The following is a 23,014-nucleotide window of genomic DNA, read 5'->3' as shown; positions in this document are numbered from 1 at the left end:
CTGTAATTTACGCTTAATAAAACCTTACATTGGATTATACCTATAACACAACTTTCAAAGATTTACAATTGGATATGATGCCATTTGCAAAATGATCGGTGGCCATCTTGAAAGATGGAAATTTTTGAAGGCCAGCACCTGATTTCTTTTAATTATCGTTTAGTCCACCTGTATACCATATTTCATACTTATATTTCATGCTTGTGTTATTACTTGTTAAGTTGATGAAGATTATTATAAAAAAAAATACGTATTTACATCTAATTTGGAACCGGAAACCACTATTTTTCTTCTTATGTGTTGTTTTGTCGTACTCAGGAGCTGTTTTTCACGTTTTATCATATCTTACATTGAATTATACATGACACATAATTCAAGGATTCAAATCCCTAGTAAAATTGCTTGAAAGTAAAAAAAACGAAATTTTTGACTCGTCAGCCGACATTTTGAAACCGGAAGTCACCTTACGTTTCATTAATGTATTGTCTAGTCGTTATTTATGAACTGTCATTTTCTTTTTATCAAAACTTACAATGGATTTTACATATAACACACCTTTCAAAGGATTAACAAATATTGGCTAATTTGTTATGACGTCATTTTCCAAATGTGTGGTGGCCATCTTGAAAAAATGATTATTTTTTCTGGCCAGCAGCGGATTTTTTATAAGTACCATTTAGTCAACCTTTATACCAAATTTCATGCTTGTATCACGATTTGCACAATTATGTCCATAATATCTCCAACTATAAGCCTTTCTGCAGTCAATCTTAATCAAAATTTTATAATATATATTTCACAGTTGTTAAAACTTGTTGGTCGATCTATCTTCAATAGTCTACCACTGTATGTTTAACGGACCCATTTAAAATTAATTTTCTTTCAGAGGCTACTCCAAGGAAAAATTGACGATTGATACATATTTATAGACCTGATCACTTGTGTCATTTAAAATCTTCAAGTGTTATTTATTTGTACAAATCTATGTTTCTGAAGATGCAAAAATGAGTAAATTTTTCTAATTGCATACAAATTTTGTATTTTCGCCAGACGCAGGTTTTGTCTAAAAGACTTAACAGTGACGTTCGAATCAAGTTAACAAAGCCAAATAAAGTACGAAGTTGAATGCAATGAGGACCAAAATATCCTAAAAAGTTTGTCAATTTTATTACATAATTTCATACAATACATAATTATATAGATCTAGATCAATGAGCTTTCAATTAATTTAAAAAAAAAAACTTTTATTAAATAGAGAAATGCCTTGACTCTTTTTTACCTCATTTAACTATTTACATATATTCTAGACGGTGCATACCATAGTCGCCGTCAGCTGAAATTCGTAGCGGTTATCGGTAAAAATAATCTAAACTATCAACCACGTTCACTCGAGATATAGTTTTTTACATTCCATTCATAAATCGCGAAAAGAAAAACCACTACTGACCTACCTTTTAAGTGATTGCACTGTGATAATACTGACCTTCACATTTTCCAAGACTACTAATATTTTGAATGGTGGAATCCGCCATTGTTTTACCCGTAAGTGTTTCCGTGGAGTTCCATTTCATAACATTTGCATAAAACGAAGGAAACCGCATCACATCAATGAAAAGAACATTTCAGGAAACTGCGCAAGTGACGAATTTCACATGTAAACAAATGATCCTCATAGAAACGAAGATGGTGGAATTACAATGTAAAACATTCTGGAAAATGTGAAGGTCAGGATTATTACAGTGTGATCACTTAAAAGGTAGGTCAGTAGTGGTTTTTCTACAAAAAAAAGTAAGTTTAGAATTTACAAATTGATGACACTGTAGTTGTAACTTCACAGACAAAATGTAAATATGATGAAAAAATCATTTGGATGATTATGATCGGCTTGTCATAGTATGCTGATTTCGATTGGCTAATGACGGGTCGTTTAAATAATATGCTGCATGTGTTGGTTCCATTTACTACCACGGACAACTTTATGCGTGTTTTGTTTTGTCCCGTTGTTGTTCTAGGTGCAGAATTAATTTTTACAAATTATCCATGATGTTTGTTATAAGATATGTACTATTTAATAATTAGATCATTGCATACATGCTTTTCACTGGCAGTAAATGCATCTCTTGGCCTCAATGTCGTCAATGAATGCGACAACTGACCTAGTTTTGCAAATTGCCTAAGTTTATGTTGCGTCGTCCAAGACGATATTTTAATACCTGTCAATAACATATTGTTGAATACATGCTTAATTGTAAAATTATCACAGAACGCTTACAAATAATAAAATAAAGTGGCTGATGAGTCTTTTGTAGACGAAACGCATGTCTGGCGTATATACAAAATTCAGTCCCGATATCTGTGATGAGTTTATTTCACGTAAAAATGTGTTTCCGAATTCCATTTTTGAGGGGTTTCCCTTGGGTGATATTCATTGACAATTAAAACCCAGTTTTTAAAGCAAAGGTTGTGGCTAATTTTGATCAAATATTGCCTATTCTTTCATCCTTATCATAATATACAAAAATAAAAAAAGGTTCTTAAATATTTGGCAACAGTAGTATACCACTGTTCAGTAGTCATCCATCAATTAAAAGAAAACAAATCCAGGTTACAAAAAAATACCGAGGGAAACACATCAAATATAAGAGGAGAACTACGAAACAACAGAAACACTGAAGTGCAACAAATAAAAATTGACAATGCAACATACATCGATTGAAACAAACTATTAGACAATAACTTCAATATTTCTACATCAATAAATAGTTTCAGGACACTTTAAGACAAAATGATGGGTTACGTCTAATTTTGTGGCTAGTCAAAAATCGCACTGTTATGACAATGTTAAATATACCGTTAAAATGGCAAAATTACATCACAGGAATATATACAAATAAATACAAACACACTCAGGATCAAAGTTACGATATAGTTAAAATTCGAGAACATGCATGCATGTGTATTCGCAAGGTAAATATTGGGTGTCCTTTAACTGGCAAAAAGCTAAATAAGCTGTTACCATTTCAATTTTATCAAACTGAAAGAAGGGAGTTCTTTGAAGTTCTGTATTTTTGTGATATGACCGATCTGCTTTTTTTAGTACATCAAAGTCAATTCGATCATTAAATGACCGGATGCGTCTACTTTACAAACCCTTAAAGTGTAAAATAAGTTGAGTGAAACACCTTAGAAATGATAGGATTATGACAATTGTTATCCATTTGTTTGATGTGTTTCGGTTTTTGATATTTCCATTAGATTATTGAATTTCCGTATTGAATTATCCTTGGAGTCCCGTATTTTTGGGAATTGACTTTGTTGTATGTATATATATCAATGAGTTCTTTATATGTATGAAATAAATTATGTTAAAGTAGTTGTATGTCAGTCTTTAAAAATGGCTATTTTTGAGTTGTTGAAATAAAAATATCAATAAGGCATAAGGGGGACTTATTGAATTATAATTCCGTAGTGAAAATATAATTAAAGGTAATTAAAAAATAATATATTAGCTAGTTATAGTACATATTAGATATGGTAACTCTAGATCTCTAACCACATAGAAATAAAAAAGTGTGTGTGATGTATGCGTAATTCATTTCCGTATCAAACTTTCAATACACACTTGTTTGCTTAGCACATATGGTAAGACACACACATTTTACAGCAGAATGACTAAAATGAATTATGTATTTAGTAATATACCTGACGATTCATGAAATAGTCAAAAGTGTTTCAAAAGGAAACCGTTGCCAACAACAAGGAAGGTTAACACGTAAACGATAACTACTTTCTGAGCGAAATAAAGTTAAAATAACGCGGGTATTTCAAACATAGGTTTCTTGTTATAAAAAAAAAGTCGCATACAAATTGCATTGATAAAACGAGATTATACGACATTTATATATGTGAGCACACGTAAAAAAATCTAAATACAATAAAAATGAATTGCCTGAATTTAAACAAAATCATCATAGTGTTCCATTTCAATTTTTGACAAATGATTTGTATACAGATGTTAATGAGATACGGATAAACTGCATGTACGCTATGTGTAATTTAAAAAACAATCCTGTTCAGATTGTATACGGAACTAGAATGATGGTTAGCAATTGTCAAATAATTAGCAAATAGTTACTATTTGCACTAATTTTTAAAATTTACAATGCCATACAATTTTGAGCAACCACGAGGAAAATACAAAAAAGTTATAGAGGTTTAAGGATATATTTAGGTTAATTTTGGAGATTTTTCAAGGTTGGTAAACTAAAAGACTTGGTCAATAAGGTTCAGACTAGGTCAAGTATTTGTCAGACTAGATCGAATAGGGTTCAGAACTCATCCAGAATGGTTAAAACTACGTCGAATAAAGGTCAAGTTATACAAGATAAGACTATATTCGAAATAAAGATCAATTTGTTGTACACCTATTCAGACTGGTCGATTACAAATCAGTAAAGTTGAGTACACATAAAGGCCATTTCAGACTATTTTCAAGTATAAATAAGTTGCATCGAATAAATTCTCAATTGATGCCTTGAAAATTCTCAATAGATGCCTTGAAAAATTCCAAATTGATGACAATCAAAATTAACCTCCCTTCTATCGACTTATTGATTTTTTTACCAGCAATTTAAAGATATAACTATGTGTAAACATTAAGAACAGGTACATATGTTACAAGATCTGGTATTTCAATAAACTCTGCATTTTTAGATTAAAATAAGATGCAAATAATATGTATGACACAACTAAATATTACTTTGATATTAAAACAACTGATCCTATCTTTATTAATTTTACATGCAAGTATTATTCAATAAACAACTCTAAAACATTAATTTCTATAGCATATGAACAGTATCGTTGTATTTACATCTCTGGCCAGTATATTTTATTCTCCTATTATAATTATAACTTACATGTTAAGGGAGAACGGTACTATTTATTCTGTCATAGGTGACACTACTAGTTATAACATTTTCTTAATTTACCACTTTTTTATATAATAAAACCTGGATAAAAAAGTTATGTGTGGTGTCAGTACTTTATTATTCTATTTCAAAAATAAAGGCCAAATAGTATCATGACCAAGTTTTAACGAAGCTTGTTTATTTTACCCATACCCACCGTCATTGTGCACCAAATTTATGAAATTTTGGAAGTCTTTGAAAATAATCCCCTCGAAAGTATTTCAATAGATTTTGATATTGTTAATATACACACTGCAATTATTCATAGAAAAATAAGAAAATATATTGTACCCTTACATCATAATTTGACTTCTTTTACCTGCCTTGTGTTAACGTAATACAGGGAAAATGTAAAAGTACCGTTTTCCCTTAATTAAGAGCCGTTAAGTGTAAATTTGCAAAGTTGATTTGCAAACAACGTAATCCACATACATTTACCCATGATGATAGGCGTTGAATGAATGTATTTAACTGTCCTGTCATCAAGATACTATGTTTATTTATATATAAACTATATTTAACAGCTGAGTATTCGTGTTATTCTCTGCGGGTTTATTGGGTCAAAAATTGATAAAAATTACATGAAACATTGCAGTTCGTTATGAGAGCATGCACAAACTAGATACATTTAAGGTTTGTTTTGAGTATTTTACAAATTGTCGATTCTTTCCAAATTGTTGCAAACGTTTAAGTAATACAATACAGTTTAAAAAAATAAGAGACGAGTAAAACGTTTATTAAGTCAGGTTTTAAATAACTTTAATCTGATGTCTTATTTCAATATCATCATGTTAATCTTTTGGGAGATTTCTCACAAAATTCCAATCATAATTTAGATCCTAGGAAACTGAGATCACTCACGAATTTTTTTAAGAAGTTTGTTTCACACAGTCTGTATAGTTTTATGTATACTGCACTGTTCTGTAAACGTTTCCTGTATTGCCATGACATTGTCAATTTACTTAAGTTAAGAGTTGTGGATATCACCATTATATGTTCAACTTATTTTAACTGTATGATAATCAGAACACTACTTAAGGAATAACAGTACTGTAGTTGAAGAGTTGCCACCGTCAATTGTAGATTTGACGGTCACAACTGCAGTTTTACTGGCGACGCGTCGCGGAGACAGTAAAACGGAGATTTGCAATCGTCAAATCAAAATTGACGGTGGCAACTCTTCAACTACAGTACTGTTATTCCGATTCTAATGCATTACAAAAAGAAAAAAATACGATAAAAAGTGAAAAAAATGTCTAAATATGTCAAATAAAAAAAAATCCGCGAAACTTCATGAATGATTTTGGCACAAAGACGTCATGGGTAAACGTGACGTCATACAAATGAAACTTACAAACTGGGCGTTATTACGTTACCTGTACGCTTCATATTCGGATAAAATTACATTAAAAAGGCGAATTCGAGGTAGGTGTTGTTTTATTTTTGATTATATAGTAGTAATCGAACATTTGTTGATTCATCAATTCAAAATGGCGGGTCCCTCCTTAGTTACGCCAGGTCAACTGTTGATTTGACGGCAACTTTTAGCCAATGAAAAAAATCGTTACATCCAAATTGCATTAGAATTTAATTTGTATGCCATTCACATTTTGTTTTCATTTTAATTTTACTGAAACATATGCCATTATGATATTGAGAAATGAAATAAATTTTATAATCATATCTTAAGAAATATATATACCAAGAGGCATTTGCAGAAATATACCGACAGTCACTCATAAAAACATTTATTCTATTTTTATTTGTTGACTTTAAAATATGCCATTATGATATTGGTAATTGAATTGAGGGTTTTGCTCATATCGAAATAAATATATATGTAATATGGGGACGAAGTCCCCAATTACGGTAGAAAAATCAATAAAAAAAAAAAAAAAAAAATCGGGAAAATTTCCCGAATTTTTCATTGTACTTATGAACTCAAAATCGTTAACTTTTTTTTCTTCAGATCTACTTCCTGTTCCGGTTTTCCTCGTATTTGCGCAGATAACTGTCTTGTTTGCATGAGACTTTGATTTTTTTTTTATTTATCAGTCTAGTAAAATATAACATTAGATCTCAATACAAATTAATTTTAATAATTGTTTGATATGGAAAAAAACGTTACCTGATGAAAGCGTTTCTTTTGTTTACATCGAATATGACGTCATAACTTAAAGAACGTCACAGCAAATTCCCTAACAACAGAACCAAAATCGGGAACGTTACGCACGGTATTTCGTTTTTCTTTTATCAACATTTTGAATGAAAAAATAATACATACAGACTTCGTCCCCATTCACAGGTTATGCCTGCCTCATATTATTATTTGATAGCTCAGTAATCTGTGATAATACGCAGACTCTGCTTTTTGAAAGGTATCCGTCGTTTTACTCTTTGTGAGAAAAGTTTGATGTATTTCGCAAACAAATTAGTCCTGTACAGTATAATACCATACACGAATTTGACCGATTTTGTTATGAGCACTCAATTGGCTGGAGATTTAGATTTACAATTTCCTCTTCTTCCGTAAAGATGATTGTTGGTCGGTGTTTTCGCTTTCTATATTACCAAGAAAGTTAGGCAACCATGTTTTTATATATTCATTTACACAAAATTGAGAGATAGTAATTTTTCATAAGTTGCAAACCAATTTTATACCAAACAAAGGGTATTTGCGAAAAATACCAGTCGAGCGACTGTGTAACTTCCAGAGTCCCAAGGAGATTGAAATTCTGTTCCAAGACTGTTTTTCGCAAATACCCTACATAACATTATGTGTCTTTTTAATTACTTTTTAGTACACAGAAGACATTTGGATTGGAACTCTCTGTACAGGTACATATACATGGTTTTTTTTCTTACTTTTAGGCTGTATTTCATAAACATGTTTTAAAAATGCGTAATGTTGAGTTTAAGTTGATATTATCACAGGACAGCGGGAATTAGACATCTACTTATACGCGTTAGCTCGCTTTTGTTATCTAACGTCATTTTTGCAAGTTTATGGCGAGAAGATGCTTGTGAGGGTGAAAACGGAATATCCAAAATGACAAATATCATTGTATTTGAGGCACCGATAGTAGGGAAAAAATCAGGCAAGTTCGTTAAAAAATGTTAAAATATGCAGAAACCACATTGGCTACGTACCAACCAATAACAGCTGGCATTCTCTTTTAATAAGTTATCAAACATGTCAAAGCTACCAGAATTATAATTTAGTACGCCAGACGCACGTTTCATCTACATAAGACTCATCAGTGATGCTCATATCAAAATTGTTTTGAAGCCAGACAAGTAGAAAGTTGAATAACATTGAGGATTTTAAATTCCAAAAGGTTGTGCCAAAAACGGCTTGGGTAATCTATGCCTGAAGGTGTTCCATATATATCATGTATATCTGAACTTGTTTTTATTGATCTCTTTATTTATCTACTGTTCATGTCAATGATGTCAATCACTTTTAAACTCGTCATGGCAATGGTATTTTTTTTAATGGACGCAATATCACATGGCTTATTTACAATTTCTGTAACAATTTCTTTACTTTGTTATATTTTCATAACACCCCATATTTTGTGGATTAGCTTTATCAGTTAGGATGCTTGGTTGCCATATATTAAATAATTGAAAGCTTGATTTTGCCCTTAAACATTCATGATCCCGTTATTACAGTAGCAGTCACGTGTTTCGAATATTTAGGTATTTTCATTGATGATCTTGGCCAGAATGTTACACAATCAAAAACCTTATACCAGATGAAACATTTTTTGTAAAAGAACCTATCAAAAAATAAAACAAAAAAAGTTATCGCAAAACAATTGATATGAATATTTAAAATGTTTAATATACACTTTGTGTTTTTCAATGATATGGTTCTTGAATGGTACTGACACAACTGCACAATATCCTTTCTGTTCTTATTGAACATATTTGATTATATTTGCAATAATTATATACAAATTTCGATACATCGATGTATTGTACTAGTATTTAAAACCGCTGATGAGCTTATTCATATTTAAAGTATATAAAAACATAGTGACTTAAGACAATACAAGTATAAATCAAATACAGTTGTCAAAATTTATACCACTAGATGCTTTAATTTCCATAATGTATATAATCATAGAAAAATAATGAATGTTGTATTAACTCTTAAACATATATATATACATGGTGTCAAACACAAGTGTTTTTTTATAATAATAAAAATTAAGACAGCCGAATGTTGCGTTAGAATGAATTAAATGAATTTGTTAAATATTATTGTTTTAACCAAAAACAAGTCTTCCAATCGTCAACATTTAAAAAAGTTACCGTCACCAAAAGAACTAGAGGAAGGAATGACGCCAACAAAGTCAGATGCAAACGACTTCCAAGCACGATAAAGTAATTATAGCGCGGGTTTTCAAATTTGATATCATTTCACCTGATACATGTTATACATGTTATACATCAGGAAAAGTTTATGTATGAGACAATACACATTGTAAGACAATACTATGCATATCAAATGAGATGACTATGTTTTCTCTCTCTATAGATGCATTATTTGAAACTATTATATTTGCAATAACATATAAGTTTTTAAAATACATCTCTGTAAAGAAATAGGTAAACATCCACTATAAAGGGTAGGAGTAGATATTAAATTGAGAAGGGAAATGGGGAATGTGTCAAAGAGACAATAACCCGACCAAAGAAAAAGAAAAAACAGTAGAAGGTCACCAACAGGTCTGCAATGTAGCGAGAAACTCTCGCACCTGGAGGCGTCCTTCAGCTGGCCCCATAACAAATATATACTAGTTCAGTGATAAAGAACGCCATACTAATTTCTAAATTTTACACATTTAGTTCCGATGCAAAGACCCTATAAGGGAATCAATATTAACGCCAAAATATGCAATCTTTAATGACCTGACAACAGTATCGTAACTGTATCCCTTCTTAATAAGCCTATGCATTTTTTTTTATATAATATAATATTTCACCCTACAAGAGAGAGACGACAGTTACCAAAGTATATTCCAACTCATTAGTCAACAACAAATGAACTCATCATAGATACCAGGATCATAATTTTATATTAACGCTAGACGCACATTTCGTCTAAAAGAGACTCATCAGTGACGCTCGAATCAAAAAATGTTTAAAAGGCCAAATAGAGTACAAAGTTGAAGAGCATTGAGGACGAAAAATTCCTAAAAGTTTTAATACAGGGAAGGTAATCTATTCCTGAGATAGGAAAGCCTTAGTTTCCCAAAAATTCAAAGTTTTGTTTACAGTTAATATATTATCATGAACAAATCAATGATAACTAATGTCAACACAGAAGTGCTGACAACTAGGCTGGTGATACCTTATGGAAAATAAATCTCCACCAGCAGTGGCATTGACCCAGTGGTGGCAAATAAACTCATCATAAAATTTTATATTACGCCGGACAAAATGAATATTGTATGGCAAAGAACGAAAAACAACGAAAAGACAAACCACAGTTCTCAACATTTACAATTAAGATTGATCAAACACTAGGAGTGCTCTCAGCTGTTCTGGAGAGGGAAAGCAGATCCTGCTTGACATCCGTGGTGATACTCAAAATCGAAAAGTTAGATTTTGTGATCAGAAAAGAGTGTCGCACATTTCGTTCCCATAAGCATGCCATCATTAATATTTTTATCTGTTTGTTTTGTTCACTCCGCCTTGTCGGTGTAATTGAATCGTATGCGACTGTCATTCAAGTGAGAGGTTTGGCTAGCTGTAAAACCAGGTTTAATCAACCATTTTCTACATCTGAAAATGCCGGTACGAAGTCATGAATTTTCCAGTTGTTTTCCATTCGTAGGAAGTAATTGGGCTTTTCGTTTTGTCATTTGACCTTCTGTGTTTTGAATTTTCCTTGTAGTTCGGTATTTTTGTTAATATTCGTTACGTTTCGAGAAGAAGACGACGGGAAGTGGTATTGAAAGTATGCTCTCTATGCACTGCTAAGTCTTTCTTCTCGAATGGGACAAGAACCTCTTTAACAGTTGATCAATATATACAGACATATCAAATGCAGTCAATCTAAATCAAATACAATTTTTATAATCTATATTTCACAGTTGTTAAAACTTGTTGGTCGATCTATCTTCAATAGTCTACCACTGTATGTGTAACGGACCCATTTAAAATTAATTCTCCTTCAGTGGCAACAATAAGAGGAATTAACGACTGATAGATATTTATAGACCTGATCACTTGTGGCATTTAAAATCTTCAAGTGTTATTTATTTGTACAAATCTATGTTTCTGAAGATGCAAAAATGAGTAAATTTTTCTAATTTTATATTGTTCTTAGAAATTTTGTATTTTCGCCAGACGCAGGTTTTGTCTAAAAGACTTAACAGTGACGTTCGAATCAAGTTAACAAAGCCGAATAAAGTACGAAGTTGAATGCAATGAGGACCAAAATATCCAAAAAAGTTTGTCAATTTTATTTTCAATTTATTACATAATGTCATACAATACATAATTATATAGATATAGATCAATGAGCTTTCAATTAATTTAAAAAAAAAAGTTTCATTAAATACAGAAATGCTTTGACTCTTTTTTACCTCATTTAACTATTTACATATATTCTAGACGGTGCATACCATAGTCGCCGTCAGCTGAAATTCGTAGCGGTTATCGGTAAAAATAATCTAAACTATCAACCACGTTCACTCGAGATATAGTTTTTTACATTCCATTCATAAATCGCGAAAAGAAAAACCACTACTGACCTACCTTTTAAGTGATTGCACTGTGATAATCCTGACCTTCACATTTTCCAAGACTACTGTGGATTCATTAATATTCGTTGGATACCAATTTTCGTGGATTTCATGGGTACAGTAGAACCACGAATTCAAATGTTCAACGCAATACAAAATTTGTTAAGAAATGAATGTAAACTTTGCCGAAACCACGAAATTAAATATCCACGAATATGTAAGTTTCCCTCAAACCACGAAAATTGGTACCCACGAAAATAAATGAATCCACAGTATTTTGAATGGTGGAATCCGCCATTGTTTTCCCGGAAGTGTTTCCGTAGAGTTCCATTTCATAACATTTGCATAAAACGAGGGAAACCGCATCACATCAATGAAAAGAACATTTCAGGAAACTGCGTAAGTGACGAATTTCACATGTAAACAAATGATCCTCATAGAAACGAAGATGGCGGAATTACAATGTAAAACATTCTGGAAAATGTGAAGGTCAGGATTATTACAGTGTGATCACTTAAAAGGTAGGTCAGTAGTGGTTTTCTTTTCGCGATTTATGAATGGAATGATAAAACCTATATCTCGAGTGAACGCGATTGATAGTTTCGATTATTTAAACCGATAACCGCAACGAATTTTAGCTGACGGCGACTATAGTCTGAATATAATTATATGTATATACATCATATATAGTATTCTACAAATATATAACAAATAGGTTCCGAATACAAATTTACAATAGTTGTTTTATGAAACATCAAATAGAAATGCGATCTTGCTTTTCATTGGCAACTAACAATTTGTTACTTGTTGGTTCGAAATGCAATGCATGTGGTCTACTTAGGCCATCACGAGAGGACAATATCGTTCTGCAACGCTTTCCATCAGGGGTAATGATAACCAAACTGCTTGTATCCATACTGGCAACATACACGTTTCCATCGCTGTCTATAGATATACCTTGTGGATATCGCAAATTTTGTGCATCCCTGAATTCCCATTTTGGATTTCCATGGATATTGTAGCATGTTACAGAATGGTTGTCTTTATTTATATAATAAATATTGTCACCATGCACTGCAACATACGAATAGTGTGGCATATTAAATTGAACTAGTGCCTTTTCTGATTTACCATCCCATTTAATTTCCATTATTCCTGTGCCTGACTTGCAGTATACCAAGGCATTTCCATTAACAGCAATCCCATATGAATCACCACTAGTTCGTATAGATCTCTTGATCCTCCTGCTAGAAGGATTAATAAAGTGAATACCATCTCCATAAAAACCATCGGTAACGGAAACGGCGTTTAGTTTTTCAAAATATGCAAAATCAAATGCGCATGTATCTAGCCGAATGTCAAACTCATGCGTACCGTTGCTTTTCGACCCAAATAAATTTCCATTATTATAATCACATAACATCATCTTCCCATTTTGCAGAATTGCACAACCTTTAATAAATCCGGCAGGTTTCAAATTTATTTGCAGTTTCTTGCTTAGAATGACATCATCAATGCATTTGGAAAATGAAATGGGTACGATCATCTGAGCCTGTTTGCTTTTGTTACTGCCAATAACAACTTTACACGACTTTGACTCAACACTGATGGACCCAAAACAAGCAGCTCTGCAAATATTTCGGTTTTCTTTATTGATAAGCAAAGAAAGAGTTATATTCTTGCTTCCCTCGCCATCAAGGGCGGAATAAATGCATTCTTCTTTGTCTGAAACTTCTTTTTCAATGTGCTTTAATGCTAAAAATGTTTGTAAATCGGATGCATTTAGTTTGATGGTATTTAGGTTAACCTTTAGGTTAGAAATCCCCTTTTCAATGTCCTCAATCACAGACAACAACTGCTTAATTCTCTTGCTTTCATTTTCCTCTTTGGAATATAATTCTTTCATTATACTCTCTTGGACTTTGTCCAAATGGTCGTTGATCATTTTCCGGGTTTGTTTTATATGACGTTCAATCTTTACTCTTTGATCCTGAATACATTTTAAATTTTCCGAGCGGTCATTACGAATTCTGCGTACAGTTTCCAACATTTGGACCAGCGTTTGCTCTACCTCTAAAATTGCGTTCGATGACTTGACATTTTGGACGATGTCATCTATTGCTGTTAGATCTTTACAATCATTATGCGTCTCTATCACACATCTTCTACAACACGGGCAATCATGTTTCTTACAGAATGTTTGATATTGTTCTATGTGTTTATGACATGTTTGTGTTATCGCTAACACATTTGAAGGTAGCCTTTGGTATTCTGTTATGGAAATAATGCCATGGTTCATTGTTGATTTTGATGCATCATGGTGTTCTCTACACTCGCCACAAAGTCCCTCGTCACATTCTGAACACCACACTACTGATGCTTTGTTGATGCTTCGGAAATCGCATACACCACAAACATTCCAATTACTCGCCATTCTACAAAAAAAAGTAAGTTTAGAATTTACAAATTGATGACACTGTAGTTGTATTTTCACAGACAAAATGTGAATATGATGAAAAAATAATTTGGATGATTATGATCGGCTAGTCATAGTATGCTGATTTCGATTGGCTAATGACGGGTCGTTTAAATAATATGCCGCATGTGTTGGTTCCATTTACTACCACGGACAACTTTATGCGTGTTTTGTTTTGTCCCGTTGTTGTTCTAGGTGCAGAATTAATTTTTACAGATTATCCATGATGTTTGTTATTAGATATGTACTATTTAATAATTAAATCATTGCATACATGCTTTTCACTGGCAGTAAATGCATCTCTTGGCCTCAATGTCGTCAATGAATGCGACAACTGACCTAGTTTTGCAAATTGCTGACGTTTATGTTCCGTCGTCCAAGACGATATTTAATAACATATTGTTGAATTTATGCTTAATTGTAAAATTATCACATAACGCTTACAAATAATAAAATAAAGTGGCTGATGAGTCTTTTGTAGACGAAACGCGCGTCTGGCGTATATACAAAATTCAGTCCTGATATCTGTGATGAGTTTATTTCACGTAAAAATGTGTTTCCGAATTCCATTTTTGAGGGGTTTCCCTTGGGTGATATTCATTGACAATTAAAACCCAGTGTTAAAAGCAAAGGTTGTGGCTAATTTTGATCAAATATTGCCTATTCTTTCATCCTTATCATAATATACAAAAATAAAAAAAGGTTCTTAAATATTTGGCAACAGTAGTTTACCACTGTTCAGTAGTCATCCATCAATTGAAAGAAAACAAATCCAGGTTACAAAAAAATACCGAGGGAAACACATCAAATATAAGAGGAGAACTAAGAAACAACAGAAACACTGAAGTGCAACAAATAAAAATTGACAATGCAACATACATCGATTGAAACAAACTATTAGACAATTAAAAACCAATTGTTCAGAGAACAATTGAAGGTCTTTCCACTAGTAAAGATCTATTTTTATATTGATATAGTAAAAATCACTTAATAATATTAGTTCCTATGGCTTTATGATGTATTTATATGAATTTAAAGAGAAGGTCAAAATCTAGAACGTCCTATTAACCTATGACCAAACTATGGTCACAAACCAAGGAAATCAAATCAAAAGACTATAAGTCTTATTTATATTTGGTTAATGAGTTATATCACCATACGCATATTTTTTAATACAAGAGGGGAGAAAACAAACTTTTACGTTCAACGTACCCTTGCAATCAAAATTTACGTGTAACGACATGTCGCAACAAACAATTTAGGTAAAATAATTAGTCGTTATCTTAATCAGTTTCTGGAAATAAGAGATAATAAGCCAAATTCAATGATTAGAATATGACCTTGACCTTTGACCTGTACCTAATTTTCATTTTTTTGGACCAAGGACTTGAAATCAAAAGATCCTAGATCTCTAGCACTTATGGTTTACAAGATAGAAATGCATATCACTTATATCAAATGCATAAGGGGAAATAACTCTCATATGGAGCGTTCATATCGCTTCGGTCAAAACGTGACAAATCATGCGAAGGATATAACGAGCAATTTTGTAAAATAAATTTGTCATAATACTTTACGGTTGCGAAGGAGTTGCGCTAACAAGGAAAACAGTGTTTGGGGAGATAACTCCTACAAAGTAAAGTATTCGTTTACGCAGGGTAAATTTCAGAAGCGCATAAACTGTTCGATATCATATACCAAATATCTAAGCGACATATTGCGAAACAAATGTTTATCGCAAGAACAAAATTAGGCGGAAGAAAAAAAAAAAAAAAAAAATAATCAGAAGAAAAACAATAGGTCTTTCCACAGAAAAGTGGAAAGACCTAATAACTTCAATATTCCTACATCAATAAATAGTTTCAGGACAATTTAAGACAAAATGATGGGTTACGTCTAATTTTGTGGCTAGTCAAAAATCGCACTGTTATGACAATGTTAAATATACCGTTAAAATGGCAAAATTACATCACAGGAATATATACAAATAAATGCAAACACACTCAGGATCAAAGTTACGATATAGTTAAAATTCGAGAACATGCATGCATGTGTATTCGCAAGGTAAATATTGGGTGTCCTTTAACTGGCAAAAAGCTAAATAAGCTGTTACCATTTCAATTTTATCAAACTGAAAGAAGGGAGTTATTTGAAGTTCTGTATTTTTGTGATATGACCGATCTGCTTTTTTTAGTACATCAAAGTCAATTCGATCATTAAATGACCGGATGCGTCTACTTTACAAACCCTTAAAGTGTAAAATAAGTTGAGTGAAACGCCTTAGAAATGTCAGGATTATGACAATTGTTATCCATTTGTTTGATGTGTTTCGGTTTTTGATATTTCCATTAGATTATTGAATTTCCGTATTGAATTATCCTTGGAGTCCCGTATTTTTGTGAATTGACTTTGTTGTATGTATATATATCAATGAGTTCTTTATATGTATGAAATAAATTATGTTAAAGTAGTTGTATGTCAGTCTTTAAAAATGGCTATTTTTGAGTTGTTAATATATTAGCTAGTTATAGTACAGATTAGATATGGCAACTGTGTGTGATGTATGCGTAATTCATTTCCGTATCAAACTTACAATACACACTTGTTTGCTTAGCACATATGGTAAGACACACACATTTTACAGCAGAATGACTAAAATGAATTATGTATTTAGTTATATACCTGACGATTCATGAAATAGTCAAAATTGTTTCAAAAGGAAACCGTTGCCAAGAACAAGGAGGTTAACACGTAAACGATAACTACTTTCTGAGCGAAATAAAGTTAAAATAACGCGGGTATTTCAAACATAGGTTTCTTGTTATAAAAAAAAAGTCGCATACAAATTTCATTGATAAAACGAGATTATACGACATTTATATATGTGAGCACACATAAAAAAATCTAAATACAAAAAAATGAATTGCCTGAATTTAAACAAAATCATCATAGTGTTCCATTTCAATTTTTGACAAATGATTTGTATACAGATGTTAATGAGATACGGATAAACTGCATGTACGCTATGTGTAATTTAAAAAACAATCCTGTTCAGATTGTGTACGGAACTAGACTGATGGTTAGCAATTGTCAAATAATTAGCAAATAGTTACTGTTTGCACTAATTTTTAAAATTTACAATGCCATACAATTTTGAGCAACCACGATGAAAATACAAAAAAGTTATAGAGGTTTAAGGATATATTTAGGTTAATTTTGGAGATTTTTCAAGGTTGGTAAACTAAAAGACTTGGTCAATAAGGTTCAGACTAGGTCAAGTATTTGTCAGACTAGATCGAATATGGTTCAGAACTCATCCAGAATGGTTAAAACTACGTCGAATAAAGGTCAAGTTATACAAGATAAGACTATATTCGAAATAAAGATCAATTTGTTGTAGACCTATTCAGACTGGTCGATTACAAATCAGTATAGTTGAGTACAAATAAAGGCCATTTCAGACTATTTTCAAGTGTAAATAAGTTGCATCGAATAAATTCTCAATTGATGCCTTGAAAATTCTCAATAGATGCCTTGCAAAATTACAAATTGATGACAATCAAAATTAATCTCCTTTCTATCGACTTATTGATTTTTTTACCAGCAATTTAAAGATATAACTATGTGTAAACATTTAGAACACGTACATATGTTACAAGATCTGGTATTTCAATAAACTCTGCATTTTTAGATTGAAATAAGATGCAAATAATATGTATGACACAACTAAATATTACTTTGATATTAAAACAACTGATCCTATCTTTATTAATTTTACATGCAAGTATTATTCAATAAACAACTCTAAAACATTAATTTCTATAGCATATGAACAGTATCGTTGTATTTACATCTCTGGCCAGTATATTTTATTCTCCTATTATAATTATAACTTACATGTTAAGGGAGAACGGTACTATTTATTCTGTCATAGGTGACACTACTAATTATAACATTTTCTTAATTTACCACTTTTTTTATATAATAAAACCTGGATAAAAAAGTTATGTGTGGTGTCAGTACTTTATTATTCTATTTCAAAAATAAAGGCCAAATTGTATCATGACCAATTTTTAACGAAGCTTGTTTATTTTTGTGCACCTAATTTATGAAATTTTGGAAGTCTTTGAAAATAATCCCCTAGAAAGTATTTCAATAGATTTTGATATTGTTAATATACACACCGCAATTATTCATAGAAAAATAAGAAAATATATTGTACCCTTACATCCTTATTTGACTTCCTTTACCTGCCTTGGGTTAACGTAATACAGGGAAAATGTAAAAGTACCGTTTTCCCTAAATTAAGAGCCGTTAAGTGTAAATTTGCAAAGTTGATTTGCAAACAACGTAATCCACATACCTTTACTTTGCAATTTCGACAACTTCGACAATCCTTGATTAATTTTGTATCCACCCCATAATGGATTCTCTTAACAATAGATAACGCATTTGATAACATAATATGTAGTATAACAATTTAACAGATATCAAAGATTATATATTTCTGATCTGAATTGAGTGCGTCTGACCTATCAATATTTTTTTTTACATTTAAATAGTTTCCGTCATTTACCCATGATGATAGGCGTTGAATGAATGTATTTAACTGTCCTGTCATCAAGATACTATGTTTATTTATATATAAACTATATTTAACAGCTGAGTATTCGTGTTATTCTCTGCGGGTTTATTGGGTCAAAAATTGATAAAAATTACATAAAACATTGCAGTTCGTTATGAGAGCATGCGCAAACTAGATACATTTAAGGTTTGTTTTGAGTATTTTACAAATTGTCGATTCTTGCCAAATTGTTGCAAACGTTTAAGTAATACAATACAGTTTAAAAAAATAAGAGACGAGTAAAACGTTTATTAAGTCAGGTTTTAAATAACTTTAATCTGATGTCTTATTTCAATATCATCATGTTAATCTTTTGGGAGATTTCTCACAAAATTCCAATCATAATTTAGATCCTAGGAAACTGAGATCACTCACGAATTTTTTTAAGAAGTTTGTTTCACACAGTCTGTATAGTTTTATGTATACTGCACTGTTCTGTAAACGTTTCCTGTATTGCCATGACATTGTCAATTTACTTAAGTTAAGAGTTGTGGATATCACCATTATATGTTCAACTTATTTTAACTGTATGATAATCAGAACACTACTTAAGGAATAACAGTACTGTAGTTGAAGAGTTGCCACCGTCAATTGTAGATTTGACGGTCACAACTGCAGTTTTACTGGCGACGCGTAGCGGAGACAGTAAAACGGAGATTTGCAATCGTCAAATCAAAATTGACGGTGGCAACTCTTCAACTACAGTACTGTTATTCCGATTCTAATGCATTACAAAAAGAAAATTACGATAAAAAGTGAAAAAAATGTCTAAATATGTCAAATAAAAAAAATCCGCGAAACTTCATGAATGATTTTGGCACAAAGACGTCATGGGTAAACGTGACGTCATACAAATGAAACTTACAAACTGGGCGTTATTACGTTACCTGTACGCTTCATATTTGGATAAAATTACATTAAAAAGGCGAATTCGAGGTAGGTGTTGTTTTATTTTCGATTATATAGTAGTAATCGAACATTTGTTGATTCATCAATTCAAAATGGCGGGTCCCTCCTTAGTTACGCCAGGTCAACTGTTGATTTGACGGCAACTTTTAGCCAATGAAAAAAATCGTTACATCCAAATTGCATTAGAATTTAATTTTTATGCCATTCACATTTTGTTTTCATTTTAATTTTACTGAAACATATGCCATTATGATATTGAGAAATGAAATAAATTTTATAATCATATCTTAAGAAATATATATACCAAGAGGCATTTGCAGAAATATACCGACAGTCACTCATAAAAACATTTATTCTATTTTTATTTGTTGACTTTAAATTATGCCATTATGATATTGGTAATTGAATTGAGGGTTTTTCTCATACCTAAATAAATATATATGTAATATGGGGACGAAGACCCCAATTACGGTAGAAAAATCAATAAAAAAAAAAAAAAAAAAATCGGGAAAATTTCCCGAATTTTTCATTGTACTAATGAACTCAAAATCGTTAACTTTTTTTTTCAGATCTACTTCCTGTTCCGGTTTTCCTCGTATTTGCGCAGATAACTGTCTTGTTTGCATGAGACTTTGATTTTTTTTTTTATTTATCAGTCTAGTAAAATATAACATTGGATCTTAATACAAATTCAATTTTAATAATTGTTTGATATGGAAAAAAAACGTTACCTGATGAAAGCGTTTCTTTTGTTTACATCGAATATGACGTCATAACTTAAAGAACGTCACAGCTAATTCCCTAACAACAGAACCAAAATCGGGAACGTTACGCACGGTATTTCGTTTTTCTATTATTAACATTTTGAATGAAAAAAATAATACATACAGACTTCGTCCCCATTCACAGGTTATGCCTGCCTCATATTATTATTTGATAGCTCAGTAATCTGTGATAATACGAAGACTCTGCTTTTTGAACGGTATCCGTCGTTTTACTCTTTGTGAGAAAAGTTTGAAGTATTTCGCAAACAAATTAGTCCTGTACAGTATAATACCATACACGAATTTGACCGATTTTGTTATGAGCACTCAATTGGCTGGTGATTTAGATTTACTATTTCCTCTTCTTCCGTAAAGATGAGTGTCGGTCGGTGTTTTCGCTTTCTATATTACCAAGAAAGTTAGGCAACCATGTTTTTATATATTCATTTACACAAAATTGAGAGATAGTAATTTTTCATAAGTTGCAAACCAATTTTATACCAAACAAAGGGTATTTGCGAAAAATACCAGTCAAGCGACTGTGAAACTTCCAGAGTCCCAAGGAGATTGAAATTCTGTTCCAAGACTGTTTTTCGCAAATACCCTACATAACATTATGTGTCTTTTTAATTACTTTTTAGTACACAGAAGACATTTGGATTGGAATTCTCTGTACAGGTACATATAAATGGTTTTTTTTCTTACTTGTAGGCTGTATTTCATAAACATGTTTTAAAAATGCGTAATGTTGAGTTTAAGTGGATATTATCACAGGACAGCGGGAATTAGACATCTACTTATACGCGTTAGCTCGCTTTTGTTATCTAACGTCATATTTGCAAGTTTATGGCGAGAAGATGCTTGTGAGGGTGAAAACGGAATATCCAAAATGACAAATATCATTGTATTTGAGGCACCGATAGTAGGGAAAAAATCAGGCAAGTTCGTTAAAAAATGTTAAAATATGCAGAAACCACATTGGCTACGAACCAACCAATAACAGCTGGCATTCTCTTTTAATTAGTTATCAAACATGTCAAAGGTACCAGAATTATAATTTAGTACGCCAGACGCGCGTTTCATCTACATAAGACTCATCAGTGATGCTCATATCAAAATTGTTTTGAAGCCAGACAAGTAGAAAGTTGAATAACATTGAGGATTTTAAATTCCAAAAGGTTGTGCCAAAAACGGCTTGGGTAATCTATGCCTGAAGGTGTTCCATATATATCATGTATCTCTGAACTTGTTTTTATTGATCTCTTTATTTATCTACTGTTCATGTCAATGATGTCAATCACTTTTAAACTCGTCATGGCAATGGTATTTTTTTTAATGGACGCAATATCACATGGCTTATTTACAATTTCTGTAACAATTTCTTTACTTTGTTATATTTTCATAACACCCCATATTTTGTGGATTAGCTTTATCAGTTAGGATGCTTGGTTGCCATATATTAAATAATTGAAAGCTTGATTTTGCCCTTAAACATTCATGATCCCGTTATTACAGAAGCAGTCACGTGTTTCGAATATTTAGGTATTTTCATTGATGATCTTGGCCAGAATGTTACACAATCAAAAACCTTATACCAGATAAAACATTTTTTGTAAAAGAACCTATCAAAAAATAAAACAAAAAAAGTTATCGCAAAACAATTGATATGAATATTTAAAATGTTTAATATACACTTTGTGATTTTCAATGATATGGTTCTTGAATGGTACTGACACAACTGCACAATATCCTTTCTGTTCTTATTGAACATATTTGATTATATTTACAATAATTATATACAAATTTCGATACATCGATGTATTGTACTAGTAGTTAAAACCGCTGATGATCTAATACATATTTAAAGTATATTAAAACATATTGACTAAAGACAATAAAAGTATAAATCAAATACAGTTGTCAAGGAGTAATACCACTAGATACTTTAATTTCCATAATGTATATAATCATTGAAAAATAATGAATGTTGTATAAACTCTTAAACGAATATATACATCGTGTCAAACACAAGTGTTTTTTTTATAATAATAAAAAATTAAGACAGCCGAATGTTGCGTTAGAATGAATTAAATGAATTTGTTAAATATTATTGTTATAACAAAAAATAAGTCTTCCAATCGTCAACATTTTAAAAAATAACCGTCACCAAAAGAGCTAGAGGAAGGAATGACGCCAACAAAGTCAGATGCAAACGACTTACAAGCACGATAAAGTAATTATAGCGCGGGTATTCAAATTCGATATCACTGCAGCTGATACATGTTATGCATGTTATACATCAGGAAAAGTTTATGTAAGAGACAATAAACATTGTAAGACAATACTACGCATATCAAATGAGATGACTATGTTTTCTCTCTCTATAGATGCATTATTTGAAACTATTGTATTTGCAATAACATATAAGTTTTTAAAATACATCTCTGTAAAGAAATAAGTAAACATCCACTATATAATGCAGGAGTAGATATGCATTTTTTTGGTGGTAT

The 23,014-nt window shown here is 31.6% G+C and overlaps 1 protein-coding gene across 1 annotated transcript; it reads right to left on the bottom strand.

Moving 5' to 3' along the window:
* Positions 1 to 12,485: 12,485 nt before the first annotated feature.
* LOC134689868 (E3 ubiquitin-protein ligase TRIM45-like) lies at positions 12,486 to 14,165 on the bottom strand. Its single transcript, XM_063549837.1, has one exon. The coding sequence runs from the start codon at positions 14,163 to 14,165 to the stop codon at positions 12,486 to 12,488; it is 1,680 nt and encodes a 559-aa protein (XP_063405907.1).
* Positions 14,166 to 23,014: the final 8,849 nt, after the last annotated feature.

The sequence above is a fragment of the Mytilus trossulus genome, chromosome 11 (genome assembly GCF_036588685.1).
Source record: "Mytilus trossulus isolate FHL-02 chromosome 11, PNRI_Mtr1.1.1.hap1, whole genome shotgun sequence".
Taxonomy (NCBI): domain Eukaryota; kingdom Metazoa; phylum Mollusca; class Bivalvia; order Mytilida; family Mytilidae; genus Mytilus; species Mytilus trossulus.
This window is presented reverse-complemented; position numbering and strand designations above follow the sequence as displayed.